The sequence below is a fragment of the Coregonus clupeaformis genome, chromosome 21 (genome assembly GCF_020615455.1).
Source record: "Coregonus clupeaformis isolate EN_2021a chromosome 21, ASM2061545v1, whole genome shotgun sequence".
NCBI lineage: Eukaryota > Metazoa > Chordata > Actinopteri > Salmoniformes > Salmonidae > Coregonus > Coregonus clupeaformis.
Window position 1 is genome coordinate 15393907 of NC_059212.1, and position 27718 is coordinate 15421624.

At 42.9% G+C, this 27718-nt stretch overlaps 1 protein-coding gene across 2 annotated transcripts; it reads left to right on the top strand.

Moving 5' to 3' along the window:
- Positions 1–218: 218 nt before the first annotated feature.
- On the top strand, positions 219–27713 carry LOC121534620 (coiled-coil domain-containing protein 24). 2 transcript variants are annotated; one of them, XM_041841195.2, is made up of 9 exons: positions 219–361; positions 690–833; positions 10270–10436; positions 15141–15281; positions 15434–15541; positions 16922–16976; positions 24243–24309; positions 25762–25879; positions 26255–27713. In XM_041841195.2, exons 1-9 carry the CDS (start codon positions 311–313, stop codon positions 26745–26747), a joined length of 1344 nt encoding a protein of 447 aa, XP_041697129.2. In that variant the 5' UTR covers positions 219–310; the 3' UTR covers positions 26748–27713. The 2 variants fall into 2 exon arrangements, with proteins under 2 accessions (XP_041697129.2, XP_041697130.1); XM_041841196.2 differs by lacking the exon at positions 26255–27713 and adding an exon at positions 25964–26248.
- Positions 27714–27718: the final 5 nt, after the last annotated feature.

Below are 27718 nucleotides of genomic sequence, written 5' to 3' on the forward strand. Positions count from 1 at the left end.
CTATGGCATACTCATTTATGGTCAAATTATGAAATAAATAAGATTAAATTATTTGTCTTTTTTTAATCGTGCTATTTTATGAATTAACAGATTAATTAAGATACATTTGGTTATTATAGAGAATACATCTTTCACTTTGTATTCAAACTTGGTCATGAAATTTGAAAGTAAAAAATAAATAAATGCAGCCTATTATATAAAGCTGTAAAAATGTTCCCGTGGATTTTCTTTTGAACATTTTTATTTACATCAGCCTTGTGCTAGAAATAGTTTATTCTAAGCATAGGTAGAGGGAGACTGATCTCGCGATATGTCTGCCTTGGAGACAAGAACGCTTACACTGGATACAGGAAGCAACAAGGTAAGTTTACTATTTTTTATTTACTAGCATGTTAGTTCCTCTCAACAGTTGTAAAATGTAGAATTTAAGGACAAATATAACGTGCATTAAATAAGTAAGTGAATGATGTTACTGAGACGCTGCACTTTCTTGTAAATGCCCTTATTCTAGACAAACTAGCTTGCTAACATTTCCCAATTCCAGTTAGATGCCAATGCCAGGCAAGTGAGGCAACCAACCCACGCTAGCATCCTTGTTGCAAACCGGCAGGCTAGGAAGCAAAATACTTATAGCCCATACATATTTCACTGACTACTTGAAATTCTTCCCTCTGTTATACAACTCCTAGATAAAGTGCCTCATGGAAGAAACCGAATGTCCACAATCAGTGTGGAATCTTATCGTGGACCATGTCCCTGAGTCAGAGCTCCCAGAGATCCGGGTCCTTCTTGGAGAGACTCTGATTGACATATACACAGAGATGTATTCTGAGGTAAGGACCAACACATCTCTGTAATGATTGATAACCCGTGTAGCTGATTGATAGTCCCGTGTAGCTCAGTTGGTAGAGCATGGCGCTTGCAACGCCAGGGTTGTTGGTTCGATTCCCACGGGGGGCCAGTATGAAAATAAATAAAAATGTATGCACTCACAAACTGTAAGTCGCTCTGGATAAGAGCGTCTGCTAAATGACAAAAATGTAAATGTAAATAACGGAGCATGAGCATTGTTCCAAACATCTGCATTTAGGTAGCAATCAACAATAGCTGAAAATTACACTTGGCCAAAACAAGGGTGGAAAACAATCTAACAAAAATAGATGACATGAAACTGTGGACATGCCACCATCACAAGAAGGCATTTGTAGTCTTTGAAGTAGCTCTAGTTTAGCAGCCTTACATGAGTGAGGCTGTACATGCAGCTATTTAAGACTAGATCCTCAGATTGTTCCAAAACAACACACTCACTGTGGCCCTTGAGACTATCGTTAGGCCTACGCACTGTTTGTTCTGAAGCCAACTACCCCGTCTGAAGATGGTATCAAGTAGCCTAAAACAGGGACAGGAAAGCTGTCAGCCAAAAAGGCTACAAATAATTTTCATAGTATTATACTAAACTGGCTGGGAAATACAATCCATTAAAAATGCAGGAATAACTTAAAATTTATTGGGTAATGTTGGGTTCATATTCAAAAAGGGAAAAGAAATACAGTACATTTCAAACCACAGATTTCCTGTCTAGGTCATCATACAGTTACGGTATGTTCTGATAGGGGCAATGTTTTAAATATCCATGCTATGTCAATTAGTTCCATATTAGTGCAATAGTGTAATTACATTCAAACTATACAGGCCAAATTGCTAATAGAAGGAGAACCCTGGAATAGTTGACTAGAACAAAATGACACAGGCCCTCAAATGAGCTAAACAAGTCAGGGGACCAATAAAGGGGTTGAGAGGGCTAATCCTGTCTTGTTGGGAAGACCATTATGAACGTACACTGAGTATACAAAACATTAGGACATTCCATGACAGACTGACCAGGTGAATCCAGGTGAAAACCATGATCCCTTATTGATGTAACTTGTTAAATCCACTGCAATCAGTGTAGATGAAGGGGAGGAGACAGGTTAAAGAAGGATTTTTAAGCCTTGAGATAAGAGGGTAGATTGGCAAGACAAAAGATTTAAGTGTCTTTGAATGGGGTATGGTTGTAGGTGCCAGGCGCAGCGGTTTGAGTGTATCAAGAACTGCAACGCTGCTGGGTTTTTCATGCTCAACAGTTTCCTGTGTGTATCAAGAATGGTCCACCACCCAAAGGACATCCAGCCAACTTGACACAACTGTGGGAAGCATTGGAGTCAACATGGGCCAGCATCCATGTGGAACGCTTTCGACACCTTGTAGTCCATGCCCCGATGAATTGAGTCTGTTCTGAGGGCAAAAGGGGGTGCAACTCAATATTAAAAAGGTGTTCCTAATGTTTTGTACATTAGGTTCAAAACTCTTTAGATATCCCGGAAGGACTTAAGATTTCTAGTAAGTATTAGAACAAAGCACAGAGCCCTATTCACTCAACCAGCCTTACATTTCCCTCATTCATTTTGTTTAGCTTTCTACCCAGTAGTAAATTAATGCTTTCCCTCAGCATTAGATCTCTAGATGAGAATCATAGTAATACTACCCAGATTGGTCTTCTCTCCATCAAGGTCGCCATTGTTTGCAGCAGTTCAGAGAAAATAACACAGGATATGACACAAGGCACGTTTTCTTGGATCTCTGCCAAACCATGTGGGTTTGAGCTATCATGTTCTCAAGACATTAGTAATGCCTGTGTCACTGGGTATGGTATAGGGTACAGTCAATGTTTGGTTTGTTGATGGATAGCATGACAAAGCAATAATTCGTTTTTGAATAAAGAAAATATTTTTTTGCCTATTTCAGTTGTTTATCACATTCAACTTCTTCAATCTCCATTTTGAAGTAACGTTAACAACAACAACATGTCAATAACCCAGGTTAACCGCACTGTAATTCCTCCCCCATTTCGTGTGATGGGTTTCACTTGGAGATTTACAAAGCAGTGAACAGCTTGTTACTGTTGTTAGCATCCTGGGGGCTCACACCATAAACACCTGACTGGAGAATGGCTGGCTGGGGCATTACAGGAAGCAGTGTGTGGCTGCCTGGCCGGAATTCAGCTAGACATAGTGGTAGTGTGTGTGTGTGTGTGTGTGTGCAAAACACAGGGACCGACCATGTTTAAAAGTTCTAATTTGGACAGCAGTGGGCTTTGAAGTTGTCCTTTCCATGGAGCATAGGAAGTGAATGTCAGGGACCAGGTGTAGAAAACGTTAATAGACTCCAGACTTTACACTTCTTTACCAGCGCTGTGCCTCTGCCATCAACCAGACTATTTGCTTGACTTTTTCTCTTTCCTCTTTTGTTTTCTTTCTTTCTGGCTTAGGGTTGCAAAGGGAGGGTATATTACTGGAAACTTTCTAAGTTTACCAGTAAACTACCAGAATGTTAGTATCTTTCAAGGTCATCTAGTGGCCCTTTTGGGTTCTTCAGATTATCACAGGTGTAATTATCTATGGCCCTCTGTAAAATATATGAAATAATTAATTAAGGTGATTTTAAAATAAAATATATAATGACAAAGCTGTAAAATGTTATTCTAAATATAAACTATCAACTTAGTGAATACCATTGGTGTTTAATATGAGGGTTTCAGCACTTTTATTTATTTTACTATGCCAATATATATTTGTTGTCAAACTAGTGGCAGTTGTGAACACAGTCAATAGTTGGAAGAGTTGCAGAGTTGATTAAAAATAATGCCATTATTGATTAGATGCTTTTCATTAATTAGGCTATTTTCTATTGAATCATATGGTCTATCTACTAGAAACTCATGGACAATATGGACACAGATATAAGAAATGTATACTATATATAAATATATTAAAATTATTCAAGTATAAATTACCAAAGTCATGATAGGTTGCCATAGATTTTCTGTTAATTAGGGATCCCCTGTAGCTCAGTTGGTAGAGCATGGCGCTTGCAACGCCAGGGTTGTGGGTTCGTTTCCCACGGGGGTCCAGTATGAAAATGTATGCACTCACTAACTGTAAGTCGCTCTGGATAAGAGCGTCTGCTAAATGACTAAAATGTAATTACCAAAATGACTGAAGTTTCTGGTAACTTTAGTAAATTACTGGTATCTTTGCAACGCTAGTCTGGCTACAGTTTTACAACACTTTCCAGCAGTAGCCTCTTTAATAGTTTGTTCCGTGGAGGAAGTGTTTTTAAAGAGTAGGGTGTAAACTTGTTGGGGGAAACCAGCCAACTGAAAACACATGCAGTAGTTCTATGCCCAACAGTGGCCAGAGCACAGAACTAAATAGAACACATGTGAATTATAGTATTTCTATGGGCCAGGGTCTCAATTTAGTATCATGCCAAGGCATCAGCTACTCTTCTTGGGGTCCGGCATATTAAGGCATTCATAAAATAATTTAAACACTACAATACGTTCATAACAGATTTCACAACACACTAAGTGTGTGCCCTCTGGCCCCTACTCCACTACCACATATCTACAACACAAAATCCATGTGTTCATGTGTGTATAGTGCGTATGTTATCATGTGTGTGTATGTGTGTGTCTGTGCCTATGTTTGTGTTGCTTTATCTGTTTAAAAAAAAATCTGATTCTACTTCTTGCATCAGTTACCTGATGTGGAATAGAGTTCCATGTAGTCATGGCTCTGTATAGTACTGTGTGCCTCCCATAGTCTGTTCTGGACTTGGGGACTGTAAAGAGACCTCTGGTGGCATGTCTTGTGGGGTATGCATGGGTGTCTGAGCTGTGTGCTAGTCGTTCAAACAGACAGCTCGGTGCGTTCAACAAGTCAATACCTCTCACAAATACAAGTAGTGATGAAGTCAATCTCTCCTCCACTTTGAGCCAGGAGAGATTGACATGCATATTATTAATGTTTGGTCTCTGTGTACATCCAAGGGCCAGCCGTGCTGTGGTCAGGTGCCACAAAGTCCCTCTTTGTGGCACCTGACCACATGACTGAACAGTAGTCCAGGTGCGACAAAACTAGAGCCTGTAGCACCTGCGTTGTTTATAGTGTTGTTAAGAAGGTAGAGCAGCGCTTTATTATGGACAGACTTCTCCCCATCTTAGCTACTGTTGTATCAATATGTTTTGACCATGACAGTTTATAATCCAGGGTTACTCCAAGCAGTTTAGTCACCTCAACTTTCCACATTATTTATTACAAGATTTAGTTGAAGTTTAGGGTTTAGTGAATGATTTGTCCCAAATACAATGCTTTTAGTTTTTGAAAATTTTTGGAGTAAACCACCCATTCTTGCCACCCATTCTGAAACTAACTGCAGCTCTTTGTTAAGTGTTGCAGTAATTTCAGTTGCTGTAGTAGCTGACGTGAATAGTGTTGAGTCATCCGCATACATAGACACACTGGCTTTACTCAAAGCCAGTGGCATGTCGTTAGTACAGATTGAAAAAAGTAAGGGGCCTAGACAGCTGCCCTGGGGAATTCCTCATTCTACATGGATTATGTTGGAGAGGCTTCCATTAAAGAACACCCTCTGTGTTCTGTTAGACAGGTAACTCTTTGTCCACAATATAGCAGGGGGTGTAAAGCCATAACACATATGTTTTTCCAGCAGCAGACTATGATCGATAATGTCAAAAGCCACACTGAAGTCTAACAAAACAGCCCCCACAATCTTTTTATCATCAATTTCTCTCAGTTATTTGTAAGTGATGTGCTTGTTGAATGTCCTTCCCTATAAGCGTGCTGAAAGTCTGTTATCAATTTGTTTACTGTAAAATAGCATTGTATCTGGTCAAACACCATTTTTCCCAAAACTTTACTAAGGGTTGGTAACAGGCTGATTGGTCGGCTATTTGAACCAGTAAAGGGGGCTTTACTATTCTCAGGTAGCGGAATGACTATTGCTTCCCTACAGACCTGAGGGCACACACTTAAATTGAAGATATGGTAAATAGGAGTGGCAATATTGTCCGCTATTATCCTCAGTAATTTTCCATCCAAGTTGTCAGACCCCGGTGGCTTGTCATTGTTGATAGACAACAATCGTTTTTTCACTTCTTCCACCCTCACTTTACGGAATTCAAAATTACAATTCTTGTCTTTCATAATTTGGTCAGATATACTTGGATGTGTATTGTTATCATTTGTTGCTGACATGTCATGCCTAAGTTTGCTAATCTTGCCAATGAAAAAATCATTAAAGTAGTTGGCAATATCAGTGGGTTTTGTGATGAATGAGCCATCTGATTCAATGAATGATGGAGCTGAGTTTGCCTTTTTCCCCAAAATGTCATTGAAGGTGCTCCAAAGCTTTTTACTATCATTCTTTGTCATTTATCTTCGTTTCATAGTGTAGTTTCTTCTTCTTTTTATTCAGTTTAGTCACATGATTTCTCAATTTGCAGTACGTTTGCCAATCGGTTGTGCAGCCTGAATTATTTGCCATTCCTTTTGCCTCATCTCTCTCAACATTTCACATTTACATTTTAGTCATTTTGCAGACGCTCTTATCCAGAGCGACTTACAGTTAGTGAGTGCATACATTTTTTTTCATACCATTTTTAAATTCCTCATCAATACACGGGGCTCTAACAGTTTTTAAAGTCATTTTCTTAATGGGTGCATATTTATTAGTAACTGGGATAAGCAATTTCATGAATGTGTCAAGTGCAACGTCTGTTTTCTCCTCATTACACACCACGGACCAACACATATTCTTTACATCAACAACATAGGAATCATTACAAAACATATTTTTTTATTTCACCTTTATTTAACCAGGTAAGCCAGTTGAGAACAAGTTCTCATTTACAACTGCGACCTGGCCAGAGGTCCAGACAACAGGCCCTCCGATTTGACACATTGAACTCTTATCTGAGAAGTAGTTGGTGAACCAGGTGAGGCAGTCATTAGAGAAACCAAGGCTATTTAGTCTGCCAATAAGAATGTGGTGGTTGACAGAGTCGAAAGCCTTGGCCAGGTCGATGAAGACGGCTGCGCAGTACTGTCTTTTATCGATCGCGGTTATAATATCGTTTAGGATCTTGAACGTGGCTGAGGTGCACCCATGACCAGCTCGGAAACCGGATTGCATAGCGGAGAAGGTACGGTGGGATTCGAAATGGTCTGTGATCTGTTTGTTGCATGGGCAAGTTGCAGCGGAGGGTGCAGAGCTGGTGGCCGGGGTAGTGGTAGCCAGGTGGAAAGCATGGCCAGCCGTAGCAAAATGCTTGTTGAAATTCTCGATTATTGTAGATTTATCGGTGGTGACAGTGTTTCCTAGCCTCAGTGCAGTGGGCAGTTGGGAGGAGGTGCTCTTATTTTCCATGGACTTTACAGTGTCCCAAAACTTTTTGGAGTTAGTGCTACAGGATGCAAATTTCTGTTTGAAAAAGCTAGCCTTCGTTTTCCTAACTGATTGTGTATATTGGTTCCTGACTTCACTGAAAAGTTGCATATCGCAGGGGCTGTTCAATGCTAATGCAGTATGCCACAGGATGTTTTTGTGCTGGTCAAGGGCAGTCAAGTCTGAGGAGAACCAGGGGCTATATCTGTTCTTAGTTCTGAATTTTTTGAATGGGACATGTTTATTTAAGATTGAGAGGAAAGCACTTTTAAAGAACAACCAGGCATCCTCTACTGACAGAATGAGGTCAATATCCACCCAGGATACCCAGGCCAGGTCAATTAGAAAGGCCTGCTCGCTAAATTGTTTTAGGGAGCGTTTGACAGTGATGAGGGGTGGTCGTTTGACCGCGGACCCATTACGGACGCAGGCAATAAGGCAGTGATCGCTGAGATTCTGGTTGACGACAGCGGAGGTGTATTTAGAGGGTAAATTTGTCAGGATGATATCTATGAGGGTGCCCATGTTTACAGATTTAGGGTTGTACCTGGTAGGTTCGTTGATAATTTGTGTGAGATTGAGGACATCTAGTTTAGATTGTAGGTTGGCCGGAGTGTTAAGCATATCTCAGTTTAGGTCACCAAGCAGTACGAACTCTGAGGATAGATGGGGGGCAATCAATTCACATATGGTGTCCAGGGCATAGCTCGGGGCTGAGGGGGGTCTGTAGCAAGCGGCAACAGTAAGAGACTTATTTCTGGAAAGGTGGATTTTTAGAAGTAGAAGCTCAAACTGTTTGGGCAAGACCTGGATAGTACGATAGAGCTCTGCAGGCTATCTCTACAGTAGATTGCAACCCCACCCCCTTTGGCAGTTCTATCGAGACGGAAAATGTTGTAGTTGGGGATGGACATTTCTGAATTTTTGGTGGCCTTCCTAAGCCAGGATTCGGACACTGCTAGGACATCAGGGTTGGCGGAGTGTGCTAACGCAGTGAATAACTCAAACTTAGGGAGGAGGCTTCGGATGTTAACGTGCAAGAAACCAATGCTTTTACGGTTACAGAAGTCAACAAATGATAACGCCTGGGGAGTATGAGTGATACTGGGTTAACATCTACAGGGCCTGGGTTAACCTCTACATCACCAGAGGAACAGAGGAGAAGTAGAATAAGGATACAGCTAAAGGCTTTAAGTAGTGGTCTTCTAGTGCGTTGGGTACAGATAAAAAAGGGGCAGATTTCCGGGCGTTGTAGAATAGATTCAGGGCATTATATACAGAAAAAGATATGGAAGGATATGAGTACAGTGGAGGTAAACCTAAGCGTTGGGTAACGATGAAAGATATAGCATCACTGGAGGCACCGATTGAGTCGGTCTCCGCGTGTATGGGGGGTGGGACAAAGGAGCTGGGCTGGGGGATCTACAGTGAAATAGTACAATAAGAAATAACCGAAACAGCAATAAGCAAGGCATATTGACATGGGAGAGAGGCATAAAGCAATCACAGGTGTTATTCGAGAGAGCTAAGACAACAGCTGGTAATGGCGACAAAGTTTGGACTGAGGCTAAACATAAACAGGATGCGGTACCGTATAAAGGAACAGTCCAGCAGGCATCAGCTGTATAGCTGAGTTATCATAAGGTCCGGTGAACAGCAATAGGAGAGTTCGGAGGTAGTTCGGGGGCTGCTATAGCACTGGCGAGCAAGAGGCCACGGCTAGCGTGTGCTAGCAGGCCGGGGCTAGCAGATGGATCTTCATGGTCGACGTCGTAACGGGAAACCTGTTGTAATCGCATCAGACGATTTCGTCGGCAGACCAGTCGTGTTGGATCGGCGGGGCTCCATGTCAACACTAGGAGGTCCCGTCCGGTTGACAGAGAGGTAGATAGCCGGGAGAAGGGCCTGGCTCGCGGCTAGCTCGAGGCTGATTAGCCAACAACAACGTCCATTTGATTGCAGCTATCTAGCTACGATGATCCGGTGTTAAAGGTCCAGTGAATCAGTGATTCTGGCAGAAAAACCGATATGTTCTGGGTCGATAACGCGCTGTGCAGACAGTGCAGACTGGCCGATAATAGTCCAGGCTAGAGCTGGCTGGTAGGTAGTGCAGGCCACGGACAATGGTGAGAAACCGCTAGCGGTGGCTAATGGCGAGACATGGCTACTATATTAAGATCACTACATCCGATGGATCTGGATACTGCTTTCAATAACATTTCTGGAGCATTAGTAAAGATGTGATCAATACATGTTGATTATTTCATTACTGTGCTGTTTGTAACTACCCTGGTAGGTTGACTGATAACCTGAACCAGGTTGCAGGCACTGGTTACAGTTTGACGTTTTTTCTTGAGTGGGCAGCTTGATGAAAGCCAGTCAATATTTAAATCAACCAGAAAATATACCTCTCTGTTGATATCACATACATTATCAAGCATTTCACACATGTTATCCAGATACTGACTGTTAGCGCTTGGTGGTCTATAGCAGCTTCCCACAAGAATGGGCTTTAGGTGAGGCAGATGAACCTGTAGCCATATTACTTCAACAGTATTTAACATGAGATCCTCTCAAATCTTTACAGGAATGTGCTTCTGAATATAAACAGCAACACCTCCACCACTGGCATTTCTGTATTTTCTGTAAATGTCATAACCTTGTATTGCTACCACTGTATCATCAAAGGTATTGTCTAAGTGAGTTTCAGAGATAGTCCGAATATGAATGTCATCTGTTACTAGAAAGTTATTAATTTCATGAACCTTGTTTCTTAAGCTACATATGTTAACATGGGCTATTTTGAGCACTTTTCTGTGATGCTTGCTTGTTTTCATTGCTTTACTGGAACATTTCGCAGGTCTTTCTGATACTGTATCTCATCATTCATAATGACTCATCGCTCTTCATTATAAGCCTAAAGTTACACAGCGTAGTCTCCTGATGTCCTATCCCATGTCTCCCCATGTTTCCTACTGCCAGGTGACAATGTGGCAGCAGATTTGGCAGACGTTGCGCCATAAAAAGGGTAACAGGCCGAAGTCCCCTCGCTCCCCCCTGGCTGACCCCCCTGCTATCAAGGAGCTGCTGAAAGCTGAGATCCAACTGCTGCTGGGCACCGTGAGAGAGAGAGCATCCCAGGAGGGCAGGTGAGGAGAAGACTCCTGTTTGATTACAAAAACTACTCAACTCCATGTATGCATCCCAAATGGCACCCCAGAGCCCATAGCACTCAGGTCAAAAGTAGTGCACTATGCAGGGAATAGGGTGCCATTTGGGACAAAGCCCATTACTATGCAATTACAATGCAGTTACTGAAGTCCTACTGTACGTAACAACAACATGTTTATGGCCTATGAATCATTGTTGGCAACTTGTTTGAATATCAGCACAAGAAGCCCTGGAAGAAAATACTATTAAAACCCTGTGGGCATTCCTTCCACTTCCTCTTCTTGTTTTCTCTTCAGGTTGGAATTGATAAAGCATTTATGAAATTGTCATACACCAACACTTCTTCTTACATCATGATGTTGGATTAGCCTAATGGTTGAATTTTGGGGAAATAAAATGTTTAGATTTTCATTAATCAGACAGAGGACCAAGGAGAACGTGACATTGTTGGGATGGATGTCTGTAGATCTCGTTTCCCAGGCCAGGCCTTTTCTCCCCATCTTTCTCTCCCTTCCTGTCTCCCTGCCGGTCTTTGTTAGTTCCATGTGATAAATGTTCTGAGCCCATTAGAACCATTGAGACTTTTATTTCCACTGGAAAAGGGTTGGGCCTAGGGGTCATGACCCTTGTTTCACACTTTGTACCTTTAGTTTTCTTCAACAATGAAAACTTTAAATGCTAACTGTGTTTTTAGTCTGTTACAAATGGTTTGGTAATAATTGGAACAAAGTGTAGGGAAGGGAAAGGGGATACCTAGTCAGTTGTACAACTGAATGCATTCAACTGAAATGTGTCTTCCGCATTTAACCCAACCCCTCTGAATCAGAGAGGTGCGGGGGGCTGCCTTAATCGACATCCACGTCATCGGCGCCCGGGGAGCTGTTGTTGTTGGGGGTTAACTGCCTAGCTCAAGGGCAGAATGCCAAAAAGCAGTAATTTACAGGTACCTATGTGAAGGGGAGGCCTGTCCATCTCTCAGCAACTGGTAGGAGGCTCTGAAGAATGTAGCTCTGCCTCAACTCTGCCCATATCATTTTAGTTTTGTTGCTATTTAGGAAAAACACAAATTACTGAAGATTGTTTCCAATTTATGTGATACACCAGTTCAGTATTTTGGCAGTGGCTATCTCACAAAAATCTCATTCATAGCTATATTGTAACTTTAAATCAGACCACCTTATCTGCAACATCAGATTTTGCTGAGACTATGAGACTATTAAAAGGTATTCTAGGAATGTGTATCCTTTCATAGTTGTTGACATTCTGAACCAAATCCAAACCATTGAGGGATTATTTCACTTAAAACAAACCCCGGCGGCACTTACAGTCCTGTGTACAGATCAACGAGGTGATGCAAAGACTTTGGGTATCAGTGCCATGTTAACCCTGCTACCACGTAATGCTTTGAACACCTGCCCAGTTCCAACCACCCTGCTGCCTGCCGGTTGGTCCTGTTGGTCTCTGCCTCTGCCCTGTGTTTCTGGTTACGTCCCAAATGGCACCCTATTCCCTACATAGTCAAGGGCTCTGGTCAAGAGTAGTGCACTATGGCTGTGTTTACACAGGCAGCCCAATTCTGATCTTCTTTTCACTCATTAGTCTTTTGATCAATTGGATCAGCTCTGAAAAAGATCTGATGTGAAAAGATCTGATGTGATTGGTCAAAAGACTATTAGTGGAAAAAATATCAGAATTGGGCTGCCTGTGGAAACGCAGCCTTAGTAGGGAATAGGGTGCCATTTGGGATGCAGCCTGTGTGTATATCTCACATGATCCCCTGTCTTTGATGAGCTAATTAAGACATCACTGTAAATCAGCTGAACTGCTTTCAGGACAAAGCTGCTGGATCATTTCCCTTTAATATTGCTCCTGGTTTGGGCCTTTCTCTTTTTCCTTGCCCAAAGGAAACTGTTGAGTTGACTCAATACCCTACAGCCTAGGGCTTTAATGAACAAGGGTGTCTGAGTAGAGTGGCTAGAATTAATCTTTCTTTGAAAGTGAACTGATTTAATGGACCTGGTTGGCAACTGTTTGGACCACCTCTCCCCTTGTGTGGTTGTCCCTCCATGCCATTGTCTTAGTGATTTGTGGTCGGCATCCTCAGTGCAGCTGCACCTGTTCCATTATGGAGAGAGAGAGAGGGGGTATGCTGAATTCCCATTGAGTAAAGACTCTACTCTGAATAAATAGGCTTCAAATGGCGGTTTGTTTTCTGAAAGCGGGCCCAAGGAGGTCCTAAATTCTCGGAACGGAACTAGTATAACAATTGGAGCTGGAGGAGCTGGGAAGTGGGTTAAAAGTGGCTGTGGTTGTGGTGTAACTTATTTTACATCCGTAGTTTATCAATGTTCCAGGACGGAGGGGGATTTGAACTGTCTTTTTTTTGTGTATTGTGAACATGGTGTGGTTTTTGATGTTGGGGCAGGCATCTGTGCCATTTTTGTTAACTGAGATCAGGACTTCTTCTCTCTCGGGGATTAAGATGCTTAGTGATCTATACTACACTGCCTCACAATGTAGTCTCTGTTCCTATCATCACAGAGAGACTGGGTAGCTCCACTAGCAGCCTGCCACTGAAATGGAATTGTTACATCTACTCACCACCCCCCCCTTCCTCCACACACTCTTGTTCACCAGAAGCTGTGCACTGTAGTGTGAGACTGAGGCATAGGACTCAAGAGCTGCAAAGCTTCAGTAGAGTCAGTATTTTTATATTCCTTTGATAATCATCTTTGCTGATATATGGGTCCAACTTAGAGCTATCCACAATTGATCCACTATTGTGTCAATCAATACTACAGATCCGCTATTGAGTCAATCCTACTGTTAGGTTCTTTCTAAGTTCTGGTTCAATAATCCAGACGGATACCAAAGAAAGCTCAGGCTAGATTTATTTACCACACACCACATAACCGCAGCTGCAAAGAACACCGATACAAAGTCACAAGCACAAATATTTCTAACTTCCGACTGAGCCACCCTTCCCAACTAGACCCCCCCTTCTGTGTCTAGGATGAACAATCAATCTCTGTTGCTGGGCAGGTGGTGTTATCACCCCAGCTTGAGTCCGGAACCTTGGTTCTCCTCCACGCCTCTCACAGGACTTCTTATCAGTCAGGAGAGGCCTTGAGTTAGGGAGTACACATTCTTGCAGTCCACTAGATAATTATTATTCTCATACACAAAGAGCTTAAACCTAACAATACTTTAAATCCCTAAGAATATATATAAACTGTATATTCATATTAAGAGCATATACAGTAATGGTATAGAACAGTGAAGATATAAGACAGTGTTATAGAACAGTAATTACAATCTATCAGCTCTAATTCCAGAAACTTGGCACCTATTCAACCCTTATAGAATCATGCTTGCCCTCAGAGACAGGCCCCCGTTGTACTTTCCCTCTGCCCAAATACAATGCACATAGATCATTCCATCTAACCCATAACACAATAATTACTACTGCTAGGCTAATTATACAATTATAAACAGATTAAAACGGGCTCAAGTCTGTATCCAACAATAAGCTACGGCATTGTTACTTGGTTTGGTAACCTGACAGTGCAGCTCAAAGCCCAAATCTTGAGACTGACCAAGACAGCAGGGAAGATTATAGGCATGACACTTCCCTCCAGGAGACCATCCTCAGACAGGCCATTAAGGTCATATTGGACCCCACACATGCACTGAACATAGAGTTCCAGCTGATGCCATCAGGGAGGAATATAGGGTACCTAGATGCAGGCATGATGTTTTTGTCCCCCTGTCAATTAAACTGCTAAACAGCAGGGGAGACACAGGCAGACTAGGGAGATAACGGACTGGAGCCTGGCTTGTTGGCCTTCATCATGTGGAACTGCCACCTAGTCACAGCCTTGCCTTGCATGAACTTATTAACTTTTTGTGTGGGTTGGGAGGGGGGTGTATGATGGGATGTTATTCTATGTATGTTGTGTCAATTGATTCTATGTATTTATGTGGAAGCAGCAGCTCTATCTATTGTCCAAGTCACATTTTCCCCTTGGAGACAATAAAGTATATCATATCATATATCACAACAGGCCGTAGCCTAGAATGTTGGCTTTGGCCAAAGGAGAGGATGTATTTTGTAAGCTTTTTGGGTCATTAGTCTTGCCCCCCCCCCCCCTCGAGCAGTATTTCTTTGTAATGTGATTTCAAAAAGGGGGTTGGGCATCCTTGGCCAGCATCTGCAACAGCCTTTTTTCTGAAGATCAAAAGCAGGTGCAGCTAAATGGCAGTGTCCACTCTGTGGCAGCCTTCTGACTAAAGCCTCAGTGTAGTAACATAACATCCCCACTCTGAAACAGCTGGGGTGTTCTCCACAACCATAATCCAACAGACCTTGTTCCATGGCTGGTGACTCTTGGAAGGAGATGAAAGGCTGCAGGACTGCTGCTGCTATAACATTCCCATTTCTCTCTCTCTATCTCTATCTCTCTATCTCTCTATCTCTCTATCTCTATCTCTCTCTCTCTCTCTCGCTCTCTCGCTCTCTCGCTCTCTCGCTCTCTCGCTCTCTCTCTCTCTGCTTCACTGCTTTAAACTTTTCAGCATGGGAGTCTGAAGATTAGGACAGGGGGTTTTGTCATCCTATTCCCTCCTCTCTGATGCCTTCACACTATGTTGGGGGTTATTTGTTTGTATCTATTTACTTTCAGGGATGGAGACGCAGACTTGTTCCGGTACAGTCCTAGTGTGGTGAATTACGCCTTGAGTGTCCCTAGCAACCATTGTGACACTGTGAATAGTAGGCCTACCTCTAGTGGAATACAATTCAGCCAGAGCCAACAAGCAGAAAGGTTAGTCTGACTGTTAAGAGTTAGATACTTTCCCATACTGTAATACAAATGCCACAACACAAGAGGAAAAAGTGCAGCTGAAAACACACATTGTGTATTTCTTGTTATCTGTCATATGGATAGACCTTAGACATGCGTTTCTGGTCCCACAGGTCCTGTTCGCGGAGCTCAGTCACTTCTACTACCAGCCAAGATGACATTGATGCCATGAGACACAAGCTGAACATCACTCACATAGACGACATTGTGGCCCACCTCAAGTAAGTGACTAATTGCATCAGAGCAACTGTTCCAAAAATTACCAAGTAGAGATTTTTAGGCAATGATCCCTATAAAATGCAACCCATTTGAAATGAGTATTGCGATAGACAGTAGTAGTTTTAGTATGTCTGCCGTCAATGCATTGCAGATTCTATGACTTCAAGATCTTAGTCTGTGTCCTGCAGAGTCCCAGACAGGAAAGACCATGAGCTATGGGGTGAATGTGAGCCACAGTCAGAGAAGTGCTGTAATGAAATGAATACAGCTGTGGGACTGTGGGAAAGGGACCCCCTTCTCCTCCTCCTCAGACATTCCTCTGTGCAGTCATATTTCTCTTCAGACTTCTGTCACTCTGGCCCTCTCTAAATCTGCCTGTTTGGACAGACCAGAAATGTCCTCGTCATTGTACACACATGGAGTTACAGTAAAGACAAAGGGGCTAGCTATACGATAGGAGTACTGGCCAGCTTCCATCTACCCCGCTGTATCTCTTTTTACCTTCCTCTGTTCTCGTTCCCTCTATCCTGTCCTGGACAGTCCCTGGTCTCTCGCTCCTGGTCATCGTTCCCCTCTCCCCTCTCCTTTTCCCATGTCTGGCTCCCCTCTCTCCTGCCTGTGTCCTCCACCCTGGTTCCCCTCTCCTGCCTGTGTCCTCCACCCTGGTTCCCCTCTCCTGCCTGTGTCCTCCACCCTGGTTCCCCTCTCCTGCCTGTGTCCTCCACCCTGGTTCCCCTCTCCCTTTCCCCTGGCTTCGTGGCAGCCAGAGCCAGGCATCTGGAGCTCCCCTACCCACCTGGGCCTGTAGGGGAATGCAAACACTACCTTGGAGGGGAGCTGGGGGAGAGGAGGAGGGGGTGGAGGGTGGAGGGTGGAGGGTGGGGGACAGCCAGCCCTCTCCTCTCTCCATCCCCTCACAGAACAAAACAACCCATTGTAAGAAAGTGAATACCAGATCTCAGCATGCAGAAGATTCCTTTGCTTCTAAAAAAGAAAGAAGTGAATTAAGTCTACAATAGTTACATAACTGAGAAAGAGAAATAGGCCACTGCTCCCTCAATACCATAAGAAAAGTCTTAAAGTGGATGTGGATGTAGTGGTCCCTTTGTGGACTATAACATACTATTGTGCAGACTCAGTCTCTGCTTTTGGCTGTCTGTTTAGGATTCAAGGTCGTATTCTGTGAAAACAGGCGGCTGAGTTCCTGGAAAGCTGCACCTTGATAGCATGCTAAGTTAGAATAAATACATTTGAATTGTTTTTTGTTTAACGCTATTCACTTTTCTTTAGTTTATTAGTGTATAAATTCTAATTTATGAACGGTCATTAAATGCTATGGTTTTAGAGTTTGACTAACAGTTGTGTTCTCTCTTCACTACCAGATCAGTCCTGTCAGAAGAATGTGAGGTGCTGAAAAGCCAAGTTCAGTTTCTGCAGGTAAGATTCGGTTTGATTCCAGTCAATACCAGATAGGTTGCTATTTTGGAAAATCACACTTTTTTGTTCCAATTTAAATATAGTCTGTGCTCTGAGAAAATGTACTGCATGTGCAGTAGTCTATGTGCTTGCACTGAGATACAGGGTATGCTGTACCCAAGGGTCTGAGTAATAGCCAAGGCCATGAAAATGAGATAGCCAGACTATAATATGTATTTGTATTTATTATGGATCCCGATTAGCTGCTGCCAAGGTAGCAGCTACTCTTCCTGGGGTCCAGTAAAATTAAGGCAGTTTATACAATTTTAAAAACATTACAATACATTCACAACAGATTTCACAACATATTATGTGTGTGCCCTCAGGCCACTACTCTACTACCACATATCTACAAAACAAAATCCATGTGTACGTGTCTGTAGAGCGCGTACAGTGCCTTGGAAAAGTATTCATCCCCCTTGGCGTTTTTCCTATTTTGTTGCCTACAACCTGTAATTTAAATGGATTTTTATTTGGATTTCATGTAATGGACATACACAAAATAGTCCAAATTGGTGAAGTGAAATGAAAAAAATTACTTGTTTCAAAAAATGCTAAAAAATAAATAACGGAAAAGAGGTGCGTGCATGTGTATTCACCACCTTTGCTATGAAGCCCCTAAATAAGAGCTGGTGCAATCAATTACCTTCAGAAGTCACATTATTAGTTAAATAAAGTCCACCTGTGTGCAATCGAAGTGTCACATGATCTGTCACATGATCTCAGTATATATATACACCTGTTCTGAAAGGCCCCAGTCTGCAACACCACTAAGCAAGGGGCACCACCAAGCAAGCGGCACCATGAAGACCAAGGGGCTCTCCAAACAGGTCAGGGACAAAGTTGTGGAGAAGTACAGATCTTTTAACATACCACAGAGCACCATTAAATCCATTATTTAAAAAATGGAAAGAATATGGCACCACAACAGAGAGGGCCGCCCACCAAAACTCACGGACCAGGCAAGGAGGGCATTAATCAGAGAGGCAACAAAGAGACCAAAGATAACCCTGAAGGAGCTGCAAAGCTCCACAGCGGAGATTGGAGTATCTGTCCATAGGACCACTTTAAGCCATACACTCCACAGAGCTGGGCTTTACGGAAGAGTGGCCAGAAAAAAGCCATTGCTTAAAGAAGAAAATGAGCAAACACGTTTGGTGTTCACCAAAAGGCATGTGGGAGACTCCCTAAAGAAGGTACTCTGGTCAGATGAGATTAAAATTGAGGTTTTTAGTCATCATGGAAAGCGCAATGTCTGGCGCAAACCCAACACCTCTCATCACCCCGAGAACACCATCCCAACAGTGAAGCATGGTGGTGGCAGCATCATGCTGTGGGGATGTTTTTCATCGGCAGGGACTGGGAAACTGGTCAGAATTGAAGGAATGATGGATGGCGCTAAATACAGGGAAATTCTTGAGGGAAACCTGTTTCAGTCTTCCAGAGATTTGAGACTGGGACGGAGGTTCACCTTTCAGCAAGACAATGACCCTAAGCATACTGCTAAAGCAACACTTGAGTGGTTTAAGGGGAAACATTTAAATGTCTTGGAATGGCCTAGTCAAAGCCCAGACCTCAATCCAATTGAGAATCTGTGGTATGACTTAAAGATTGCTGTACACCAGCGGAACCCATCCAACTTGAAGGAGCTGGAGCAGTTTTGCCTTGAAGAATGGTAAAAAATCCCAGTGGCTAGATGTGCCAAGCTTATAGAGACATTCCCCAAGAGACTTGCAGCTGTAATTGCTGCAAAAGGTGGCTCTACAAAGTATTGACTTTGGGGGGGTGAATAGTTATGCACACTCAAGTTTTCAGTTTCTTTGTCTTATTTCTTGTTTGTTTCACAATGAAAAATATTTTGCATCTTCAAAGTGGTAGGCATGTTGTGTGAATCAAATGATACAAACCCCCAAAAAATCGATTTTAATTCCAGGTTGTAAGGCAATAAAATAGGAAAAATGCCAAGGGGGGTGAATACTTTCGCAAGCCACTGTATGTTATCGTATGTATGCATGTGTCTGTGCCTGTGTTTGTGTCTCTTCACAGTCCCCGCTGTTCCATAAGGTGTGTTTTTATCTGTTTTTTAAATCTTATTCTACTGCTTGCATCACTTACTTGATGTGGAATAGAGTTCCATGTAGTCATGGCTCTATGTATTACTGTGTGCCTCCCATAGTCTGTTCTGGATTTGGGGACTGTAAAGAGACCTCTGGTGGCATGTCTTGTGTGGTATGCATGGGTGTCCATGTCCATGCTGTGTGCCAGTAGTTCATACAGACAGCTCGGTACATTGAACATGGCAATACCTCTCACAAACACAAGTAGAGATGAAGTCAATCTCTCCTCCACTTTGAGCCAGGAGAGATTGACATGCATATTATTAATGTTTGCTCTCTGTGTACATCCAAGGGCCAGCCGTGCTGCCCTGTTCGGAGCCAATTGCAATTTTCCTAAATCCCTCTTTGTGGCACCTGACCACACGACTGAACAGTAGTCCAGGTGTGACAAAACTAGAGCCTGTAGCACCTGCCTTGTTGATAGTGCTGTTAAGAAGGTAGAATAGCACTTTATTATGGACAGACTTCTCCCCATTTTAGCTACTGTTGTATCAATATGTTTTGACCATGACAGATTATAATCCAGGGTTACCCCAAGCAGTTTAGTCACCTCAACTTGCTAAATTTCCACATTATTTATTACAATATTTAGTTGAAGTTTAGAGTTTAGTGAATGATTTGTCCCAAATACAATGCTTTTAGTTTTTGAAATATTTAGGAGTAACTTATTCCTTGCCCCCCATTCTGAAACTAACTGTAGCTCTTTGTTAACTGTTGCAGTAATTTCAGTCGCTGTCGTAACTGACGTGTATAGTGTTGAGTCAGCCGCATACATAGACACACTGGCTTTACTCAAAGCCAGTGGCATGTCGTTAGTACAGATTGAAAAACGTAAGGGGCCTAGACAGCTGCCCTGGGGAATTCCTGATTCTACCTGGATTATGTTGGAGAGGCTTCCATTAAAGAACACCCTCTGTGTTCTGTTAGACAGGTAACTCTTTTTCCACAATATAGCAGGGGGTGTAAAGCCATAACACATACGTTTTTCCAGCAGCAGACTATGATCGATAATGTCAAAAGCCGCACTGAAGTCTAACAAAATAGCCCCCACAATCTTTTTATCATCAATTTCTCTCAGCCAATCATCAGTCATTTGTGTAAGTGCTGTGCTTGTTGAATGTCCTTCCCTATAAGCAAGCTGAAAGTCTGTTGTCAATTTGTTTACTGTAAAATAGCATTGTATCTGGTCAAACACAATTTTTTCCAAAAGTGTACTAAGGGTTGGTAACAGGCTGATTGGTCGGTTATTTGAGCCTGTAAAGGGGGCTTTACTATTCTTAGATAGCGGAATGACTTTTGCTTCCCTCCAGGCCTGAGGGCACACACTAGTAGGCTTAAATTGAAGATATGGAAAATAGTAGTGGCAATATCGTCCCCTATTATCCTCAGTAATTTCCCATCCAAGTTGTCAGACCCCGGTGGTTTGTCATTGTTGATAGAAAACAATACTTTTTTCACCTCTTCCACACTTACTTTACGGAATTCAAAATTACAATGCTTGACTTTCATAATTTGGTCAGATATACTTGGATGTGTAGGGTTTGTTGCTGACATGTCATGCCTAAGTCAAAATCATTAAAGTAGTTGGCAATATCAGTGAGTTTTGTGATTAATGAGCCATCTGATTCAGTGAATGGTGGAGCTGAGTTTGCCTTTTTGCCCAAAATGTGAAAGCTACCATGGAGAGAACAAGCCTTTCACTCCTCCGAAAGAGCTGGCTGCCACCGACACAGGCCTACAGCTGCCTGTTTAACACAATGGAAACCAATGTAACCTGTTGTTGACCTAATGACAGTCATCATCACCAAGCCCTCCTCAGATGGACCTGATTAACTTCAACCGCTGTTAACAATGTGCATATTATTATATTCCCTGCATACGCCCAGCCTGCAAGCTACTGCTGAGGCCAGAGGCACTATGTTTTGCTAAATGCCCTGCTGCACAAGATTGATCCTCCTTCAATCAGTCCAAGTTCCTACTGTACTCTCCTCTACAGTCTACAGACTGGGCCTGGCTGCCTCTCTGTCCTGCTCATCTGGCACTGAAGGAGAGAGAACTGAACAGATGGGGAAGCCTGCCCAACAGATGGGGAAGCCATCTCTGTATGTGCTGCAACACACATCTCCAACCACTATCACACGCAGGACACATCCCTGAGATTTAGGGACTAGGATAGGCTAGAACAGAGCCAGTTTGTCAATGTTTGATCTGTTAGGGATGTTTATGCCACCATTTTTGTGGTATGTTAAGCGCAATTCAAAGGCATAATGAACAGAAGAAAAGTACTTGACAGCAATTTGTACAAATATAGGTATAATGTCCCACTTCCCCGAATGGGAGTTGGAGGATTTAATTCAGTGACTTGGCCGTGGACCAGGACAGTAAAGTGCTCTGTCCCTGCAATGATGCTGTTTTCAAAGAGATGCAATTTTAGGAGTAAGGCCGGTGGGCAGTCTACGGTAATGACTAAATTACCACAATATCTCATGATCCTCGAGCTTGGAAAGTATGTAGACTAGTCGACATGGTCCCAAATAGAGGTCATATACAGTTGAAGTCAGAAGTTTACATACACCTTAGCCAAATACATTTAAACTCAGTTTTTCACAATTCCTGACATTTAATCATAGTAAAAATTCCCTGTCTTAGGTCAGTTAGGATCACCACTTTATTTTAAGAATGTGAAATGTCAAAATAATAGTAGAGAGAATTATTTATTTATTTCATCACATTCCCAGTGGGTCAGAAGTTTACATACACTCAATTAGTATTTGGTAGCATTGCCTTTAAATTGTTTAATTTGGGTCAAACGTTTCGGGTAGCCTTCCACAAGCTTCCCACAATAAATTGGGTGAATTTTGGCCCTTTCCTCCTGACAGAGCTGGTGTAACTGAGTCAGGTTTGTAGGGATCCTTGCTCGCACACGCTTTTTCAGTTCTGCCCACACATTTTCTATAGGATTGGGGTCAGGGCTTTATGATTGCCACTCCAATACCTTGACTTTGTTGTCCTTAAGCCATTTTGCCACAACTTTGGAAGTATGCTTGGGGTCATTGTCCATTTGGAAGACCCATTTGCGACCAAGCTTTAACTTCCTGACTGATGTCTTGAGATGTTGCTTCAATATATCCACATAATTTTCCTTCCTCATGATGCCATCTATTTTGTGAAGTGCACCAGTCCCTCCTGCAGCAAAGCACCCCAACAGCATGATGCTGCCACCACCGTGCTTCATGGGGTGGTGTTCTTCGGCTTGCAAGCAGCCCCCTTTTTCCTCCAAACATAACGATTGGCCATTATGGCCAAACAGTTCTATTTTTGTTTCATCAGACCAGAGGACATTTCTCCAAAAAGTACGATCTTTGTCCCCATGTGCAGTGGCAAACCGTAGTCTGGCTTTTTTATGGCGGTTTTGGAGCAGTGGCTTCTTCCTTGCAGAGCGGCCTTTCAGGTTATGTCAATATAGGACTCGTTTTACTGTGGATATAGATACTTTTGTACCTGTTTCCTCCAGCATCTTCACAGGGTCCTTTGCTGTTGTTCTGGGATTGAATTGCACTTTTCGCACCAAAGTACGTTAATCTCTAGGAGACAGAACACGTCTCCTTCCTGAGCTTTATGATGGCTGTGTGGTCCCATGGTGTTTATACTTGCGTACTGTTGTTTGTACAGATGAACGTGGTACCTTCAGGCATTTGGAAATTGCTCCCAAGGATGAACCAGACTTGTGGTCTACAATTTTTTTTCTGAGTCTTGGCTGATTTCTTTTGATTTTCCCATGATGTCAAGCAAAGAGGCACTGAGTTTGAAGGTAGGCCTTGAAATACATCCACAGGTACACCTCCAATTGACTCAAATGATGTCAATTAGCCTATCAGAAGCTTCTAAAGCCATGACATCATTTTCTGGAATTTTCCAAGCTGTTTAAAGGCACAGTCAACTTAGTGTATGTAAACTTCTGACCCACTGGAATTGTGATACAGTGAATTATAATTGAAATAATTTGTCTGTAAACAATTGTTGGAAAAATTACATGTGTCATGCACAAAGTAGATGTCCTAACCGACTTGCCAAAACTATAGTTTGTTAACAAGAAATTTGCGGAGTGGTTGAAAAACGAGTTTTAATGACTCCAACCTAAGTGTATGCGACTTCAACTGTAACACTGGTCTAAGTAGGAGAAAGATTAGACTGAGAAGGTGGTGTCGCGTGTTATCCTTTTACCACTGCACTGCGGGAATAGTAGGCTGTTTTATTTTCAGAGTAAAAGGACAGCCATTTCTGCGAAGCAGGGTTTGGGTTTCAAGTCGACGCTCCATTGAGAAGTTGTGGGCTGTGTACATCCCAAATAGTACCTTATTCCCTTTATAGTGCACTACTTCTGATCAGAGCCCAATGGGTTAAATGTCATGCACTACATAGGGAGTAGGGTGCCATTTTGGAATTTACCGCCAGTCTGGTATTCCATCTCCCTTGGCAGCAGTCTGAGCCGGGGTAGTCTAACCACCCTCCTCTCAGACCTCACATCTCAAATGAATAGCCTCCTCTGTAACTAGATCACTCTCTACTTCTGTTTGTTTACATTTCAAAAAACCAAGAGGATCAGCTAGGCACTCGACAACCCTCCGCTAGCTAGACAGTGGGGAGTGGGGATGACGCATAGCTCCATGATACGTCAGTGGCACGCAGTGAGACTTTGCGTAAATACCTCAAAGCAAAAAGCGTGGCTGGTGGGAGGGAGGTAGGCTGGTTTTCCTGCGGATGAGACACAGAGACACTTGACCCCTGTGGTAGCCCCCAGACCCCATCCTCCTCATACCAGGCCACCTCTAGTAGCATCTCTAGTAAGGAGGATTCCTCTGGTGGTGGGGCTCCTAGCTATCTGAATATCTGAGTCTGAATATAGATGTTAAAAGAGAGACCAAATCCTTATGGAATGAACACTGCTGCTGCTGAATCGTTTAGTGGCTCATTCTGCATGTAACACCCCCTCCCCTCTCCCTCCAGTTTCATTATTTCTCATTTGTTATATTATTCCAGCTCACCAGTAGCTGGCTCCCGTAGTTGACCTGTGGTGTTATGTCTTGTCTGTGGGATTTGTTGCTTGCAGGATAGTGTGGAACAGGAGCACCAGAAACAGCATGATGTCACTGAGGCTCCAGAGCCCACTGTAACAGGTGAGTGATACACTTACTGTACAGTCATACACTATTAGGGTTTAACAATTCTGGTAACTTTACCAACATTCTCAGGTTTTACAGAAATCCTATTTGGAATATTCCTGGAATCAGGATGGAAAAAGCAAGAAAATCTAGCAATCCTCCAACCCTAAAAATGTTTTGGGGAAAGTTACTATACATTTTGCAACCCTAACAGTAATACACTATCCTGGTTGACATAACAGATCTATATTGGGCCAGCTGAACACCAGAGCCCAGAGTTAATAGAGGTGACTGGGCCCAGATCCATAATAGTTTCATGAGTTCTGGTGTTTTCCCGTAACATGTGAACTACACTGCCCTGACAATGACTGTCGTTCCGTTTTGAGGTATACATTAGTGTCCTAAGTCTATTGACATGCAATGCACACTTCCTAAAAAAGACTAACCAAAAACACAGTTGCTTTTCTTTATTATTGTATTGACCTGACATAAATGACTGAGTCCTGACATTTCTGCTATATCTAGAAGTCAATCAGATAAATTGAGCCTTACTACCATCTAGTGGTTTATTGTTACAAAATACTTTTACTTCTAATTTTTTACATTTTGCAATTACGAATAACCAGTAGAAGCCAGTGTTGTCAAGCTCTCATCTGCTACAAATATTGAACAACATTGCAGCTTGAGTAAGTGGAAACAGTTAATGAAACTCAAGACACAGATAATCAGGTGAAAAAGATAATGGTCAATAGAGTGGTAATTGAACTCTGTCAACAGGTATTACCTCTCCCCTCTCAATGTCCCGTTATCTGGGGCTTTGCGTCTGACGCTAATTTCAAACAGGCCGACCCGGCTGTCAGTCTTCTCACCATTTCCAGTCGGATTGCGGGGTGTTGTTAAACTTGTCAATCCCATGTCATTGTTCCCCTTTCTAATTGACTTGATCCAGAGTTGAGCCCTGGTGTTTCTTTCTCTGTTGCAGAGTAGAATGAATCCCTGGGAGGGTGTCTCAGAGCAGGGCGTGTAGCTAGCTGTCATTCTGACAGACATCATTTGCAGCTTAACGCACTTTAAATGGAGGCCTGTCACTGTATGCATCCCAAGGGCACCCATAATCCCCATGATGTGCACTAGTTTGGGTTTTGGTCAAAAGTAGTGCACTTAAAATGGAATAGAGTGCAGTTTGGGATGCTACCACTGTCACCAAGCCACAGCAGAGAAGAGCAGCCATCTATAGGGGTATTCTAATCTCCTCTTCCTAGAAAAACTGCTCCACTACACAAGTAATATATTTCCTCTTTTCTTTTAAGCAAAATGAAATTGGTAAGGGCCACTGTGGTGGTGGTGGCTGTATGTCTGTCGACCATGTGGAAGTGTGGGTTGGAAGATGGCCCTGCCTGCCTGCTCTAGAATAGTGTTGTAGAAATGTGTGTGAATGATTTTCTCCTGGTGTCGGTTGATTTACAGAGCTGAAGGAGGAGAGGAGAGTCATCCAGATGGATCTGAAGAGGCAGAGTCTCAGTCTCAGCCTCACCTACTGTCCCTCCTCCTCCCCTGTGGAAACACGCCTGCAGATGAGATCCAGGTTGGCCTCCAGTCTGCTCTATACTCTCCTTTCCAACAGATCCAAAATACCTGTTTTACAACTTTCTGTTCTGTGGATTTACAGGCATTCAGGGGCTTTCTAAGAAACCTTACGGCATGGACAGTTCCTATCTCGTGAAAGGATCTTAAAGCATCATAGGGCTAGATGTGTGATCGTTAGAGTGTGATTGAAATTTAAAGGCAATGTTCCCGCGTTAGTGGAGACTGCATTCATGGTAAACGCTTCATGTTGGCTCAATAGGAAATTACCTTTTACATTTCTATCGCGCAATATGTAACACTTCAGCGATACAGATTGAATAGAACCCCTACTTTAAAGGTTTAAAGGTGTTAATGGCGTTGTTACTCTTCTCAGGTCGACAGGATGGACAGGTTTTCCTGCGGATGAGACCCAGAGACACTTGACCCCTGTGGTAGCCCCCAGACCCCATCCTCCTCATACCAGGCCACCTCTAGTAGCATCTCTAGTAAGGAGGATTCCTCTGTTAGACAGGATGAGAGGCCAGCCACACAGCTCACCCAACATCAGAGGACCCAGCCCTCTCCAACCCTCTGAATATGAACAGCTAAGGACTTACAGCCAGAGCTCTGAGGCTTCCCACCCCTGTAACAGAGGACCCACCACCACCCAAGACAGGGACAGCTACCGACCACCCCTGGTCGCCTCTGCCAGTACAGTAACAACCCTTGGACCATACCTTAATCCTGCCTCAGAACAGAGAGTAAAGGGCAGAATTTGCAGGCGTAGTGGTCAGGCTGTGACTGAGGGAGCTCAAAGACATGATGACTCATGGTCAGACACAGTAAACAGCTGGCCCTGTCTGTTTCTGTTGGACACCGTACTCTAGGCTCCTCCACACAGCCTCCTGGGAGCAAAGGGAGCTGTGAGCAGATGAGCCCCGTAAGCATGTTCCACCCTGCGCCCCCCGCCATGCAGAGGACAGCCAGTAGAGGGCAGAGTGCGGGCAGGCACCTGTGTCTGCCACAGGGGGACAGCCTGGTCAGCTCCTTGTGAACTAAACTCTTTACTACAGAAGAAGAGGATACACAGGCAGCCTAATTCTGATCTTTTTTTAATTAATTGGTCTTTTGACCAATCAGATCAGCTCTGAAAAAAGATCTGATGTGATTGGTCAAAAGACTGATTAGTGGGAAAAATATCAGAATTGGGCTGACTATGTAAAGGCGACCTCTGATACTGTAATGTATGTTCTACCTGCAGTCTGGTCAATGTATGTCACTCCTAAAATGAGATATCCTCACAAACAAGTGTCTTATCAGAGGTCAATAGTACTCATACTTGTAAAAGGGATGTCGTAATCTCTTTAATATAAAGAATTTGAGTGCTGGCATTGGCTATAGTCTTCCTCAATGAGCCAAGAGGCACAGGGATGTTATATGGTGATTTTCAAGAGACTGATAGAAGACCTGAAAGAGAACACAAGACAATATGGTTGAATGCTTTCGAAATTATTAAACATTTTATCTACCTATTCAACCATTTAATGAATGTATTTGGATAAATGTTCAAATGTCTGTAATACATGTTTTATTACGGATCTGCTTTCTCCCATCTAACAAAAGCGATTACCTGTTCAGAAAGAGAAAACACTGCATGTTGTGTAATCTAGATGGGACATAAACCACACTTGAGTGATCTTTAAAATAGATTTTATTTACCATTTGTAATTGAACAGTTTACGATATACAGCTGACATGACTAAGACAATTCGATGGATTTTGGCCCCAAGGTTCAAGAGACATGGTTAGATATATACACTGCTCAAAAAAATAAAGGGAACACTTAAACAACACAATG

Bases quoted from the DNA above. Each gene is read 5' to 3' on its own strand.
- LOC121534620 (XM_041841195.2), top strand. From the start codon at position 311: ATGTCTGCCTTGGAGACAAGAACGCTTACACTGGATACAGGAAGCAAC. The intron at 834-10,269 runs GTAAGGACCAAC...TCCTACTGCCAG, and splicing joins ACACAGAGATGTATTCTGAG to GTGACAATGTGGCAGCAGAT. The intron at 15,542-16,921 runs GTAAGTGACTAA...CTTCACTACCAG, and splicing joins GACATTGTGGCCCACCTCAA to ATCAGTCCTGTCAGAAGAAT.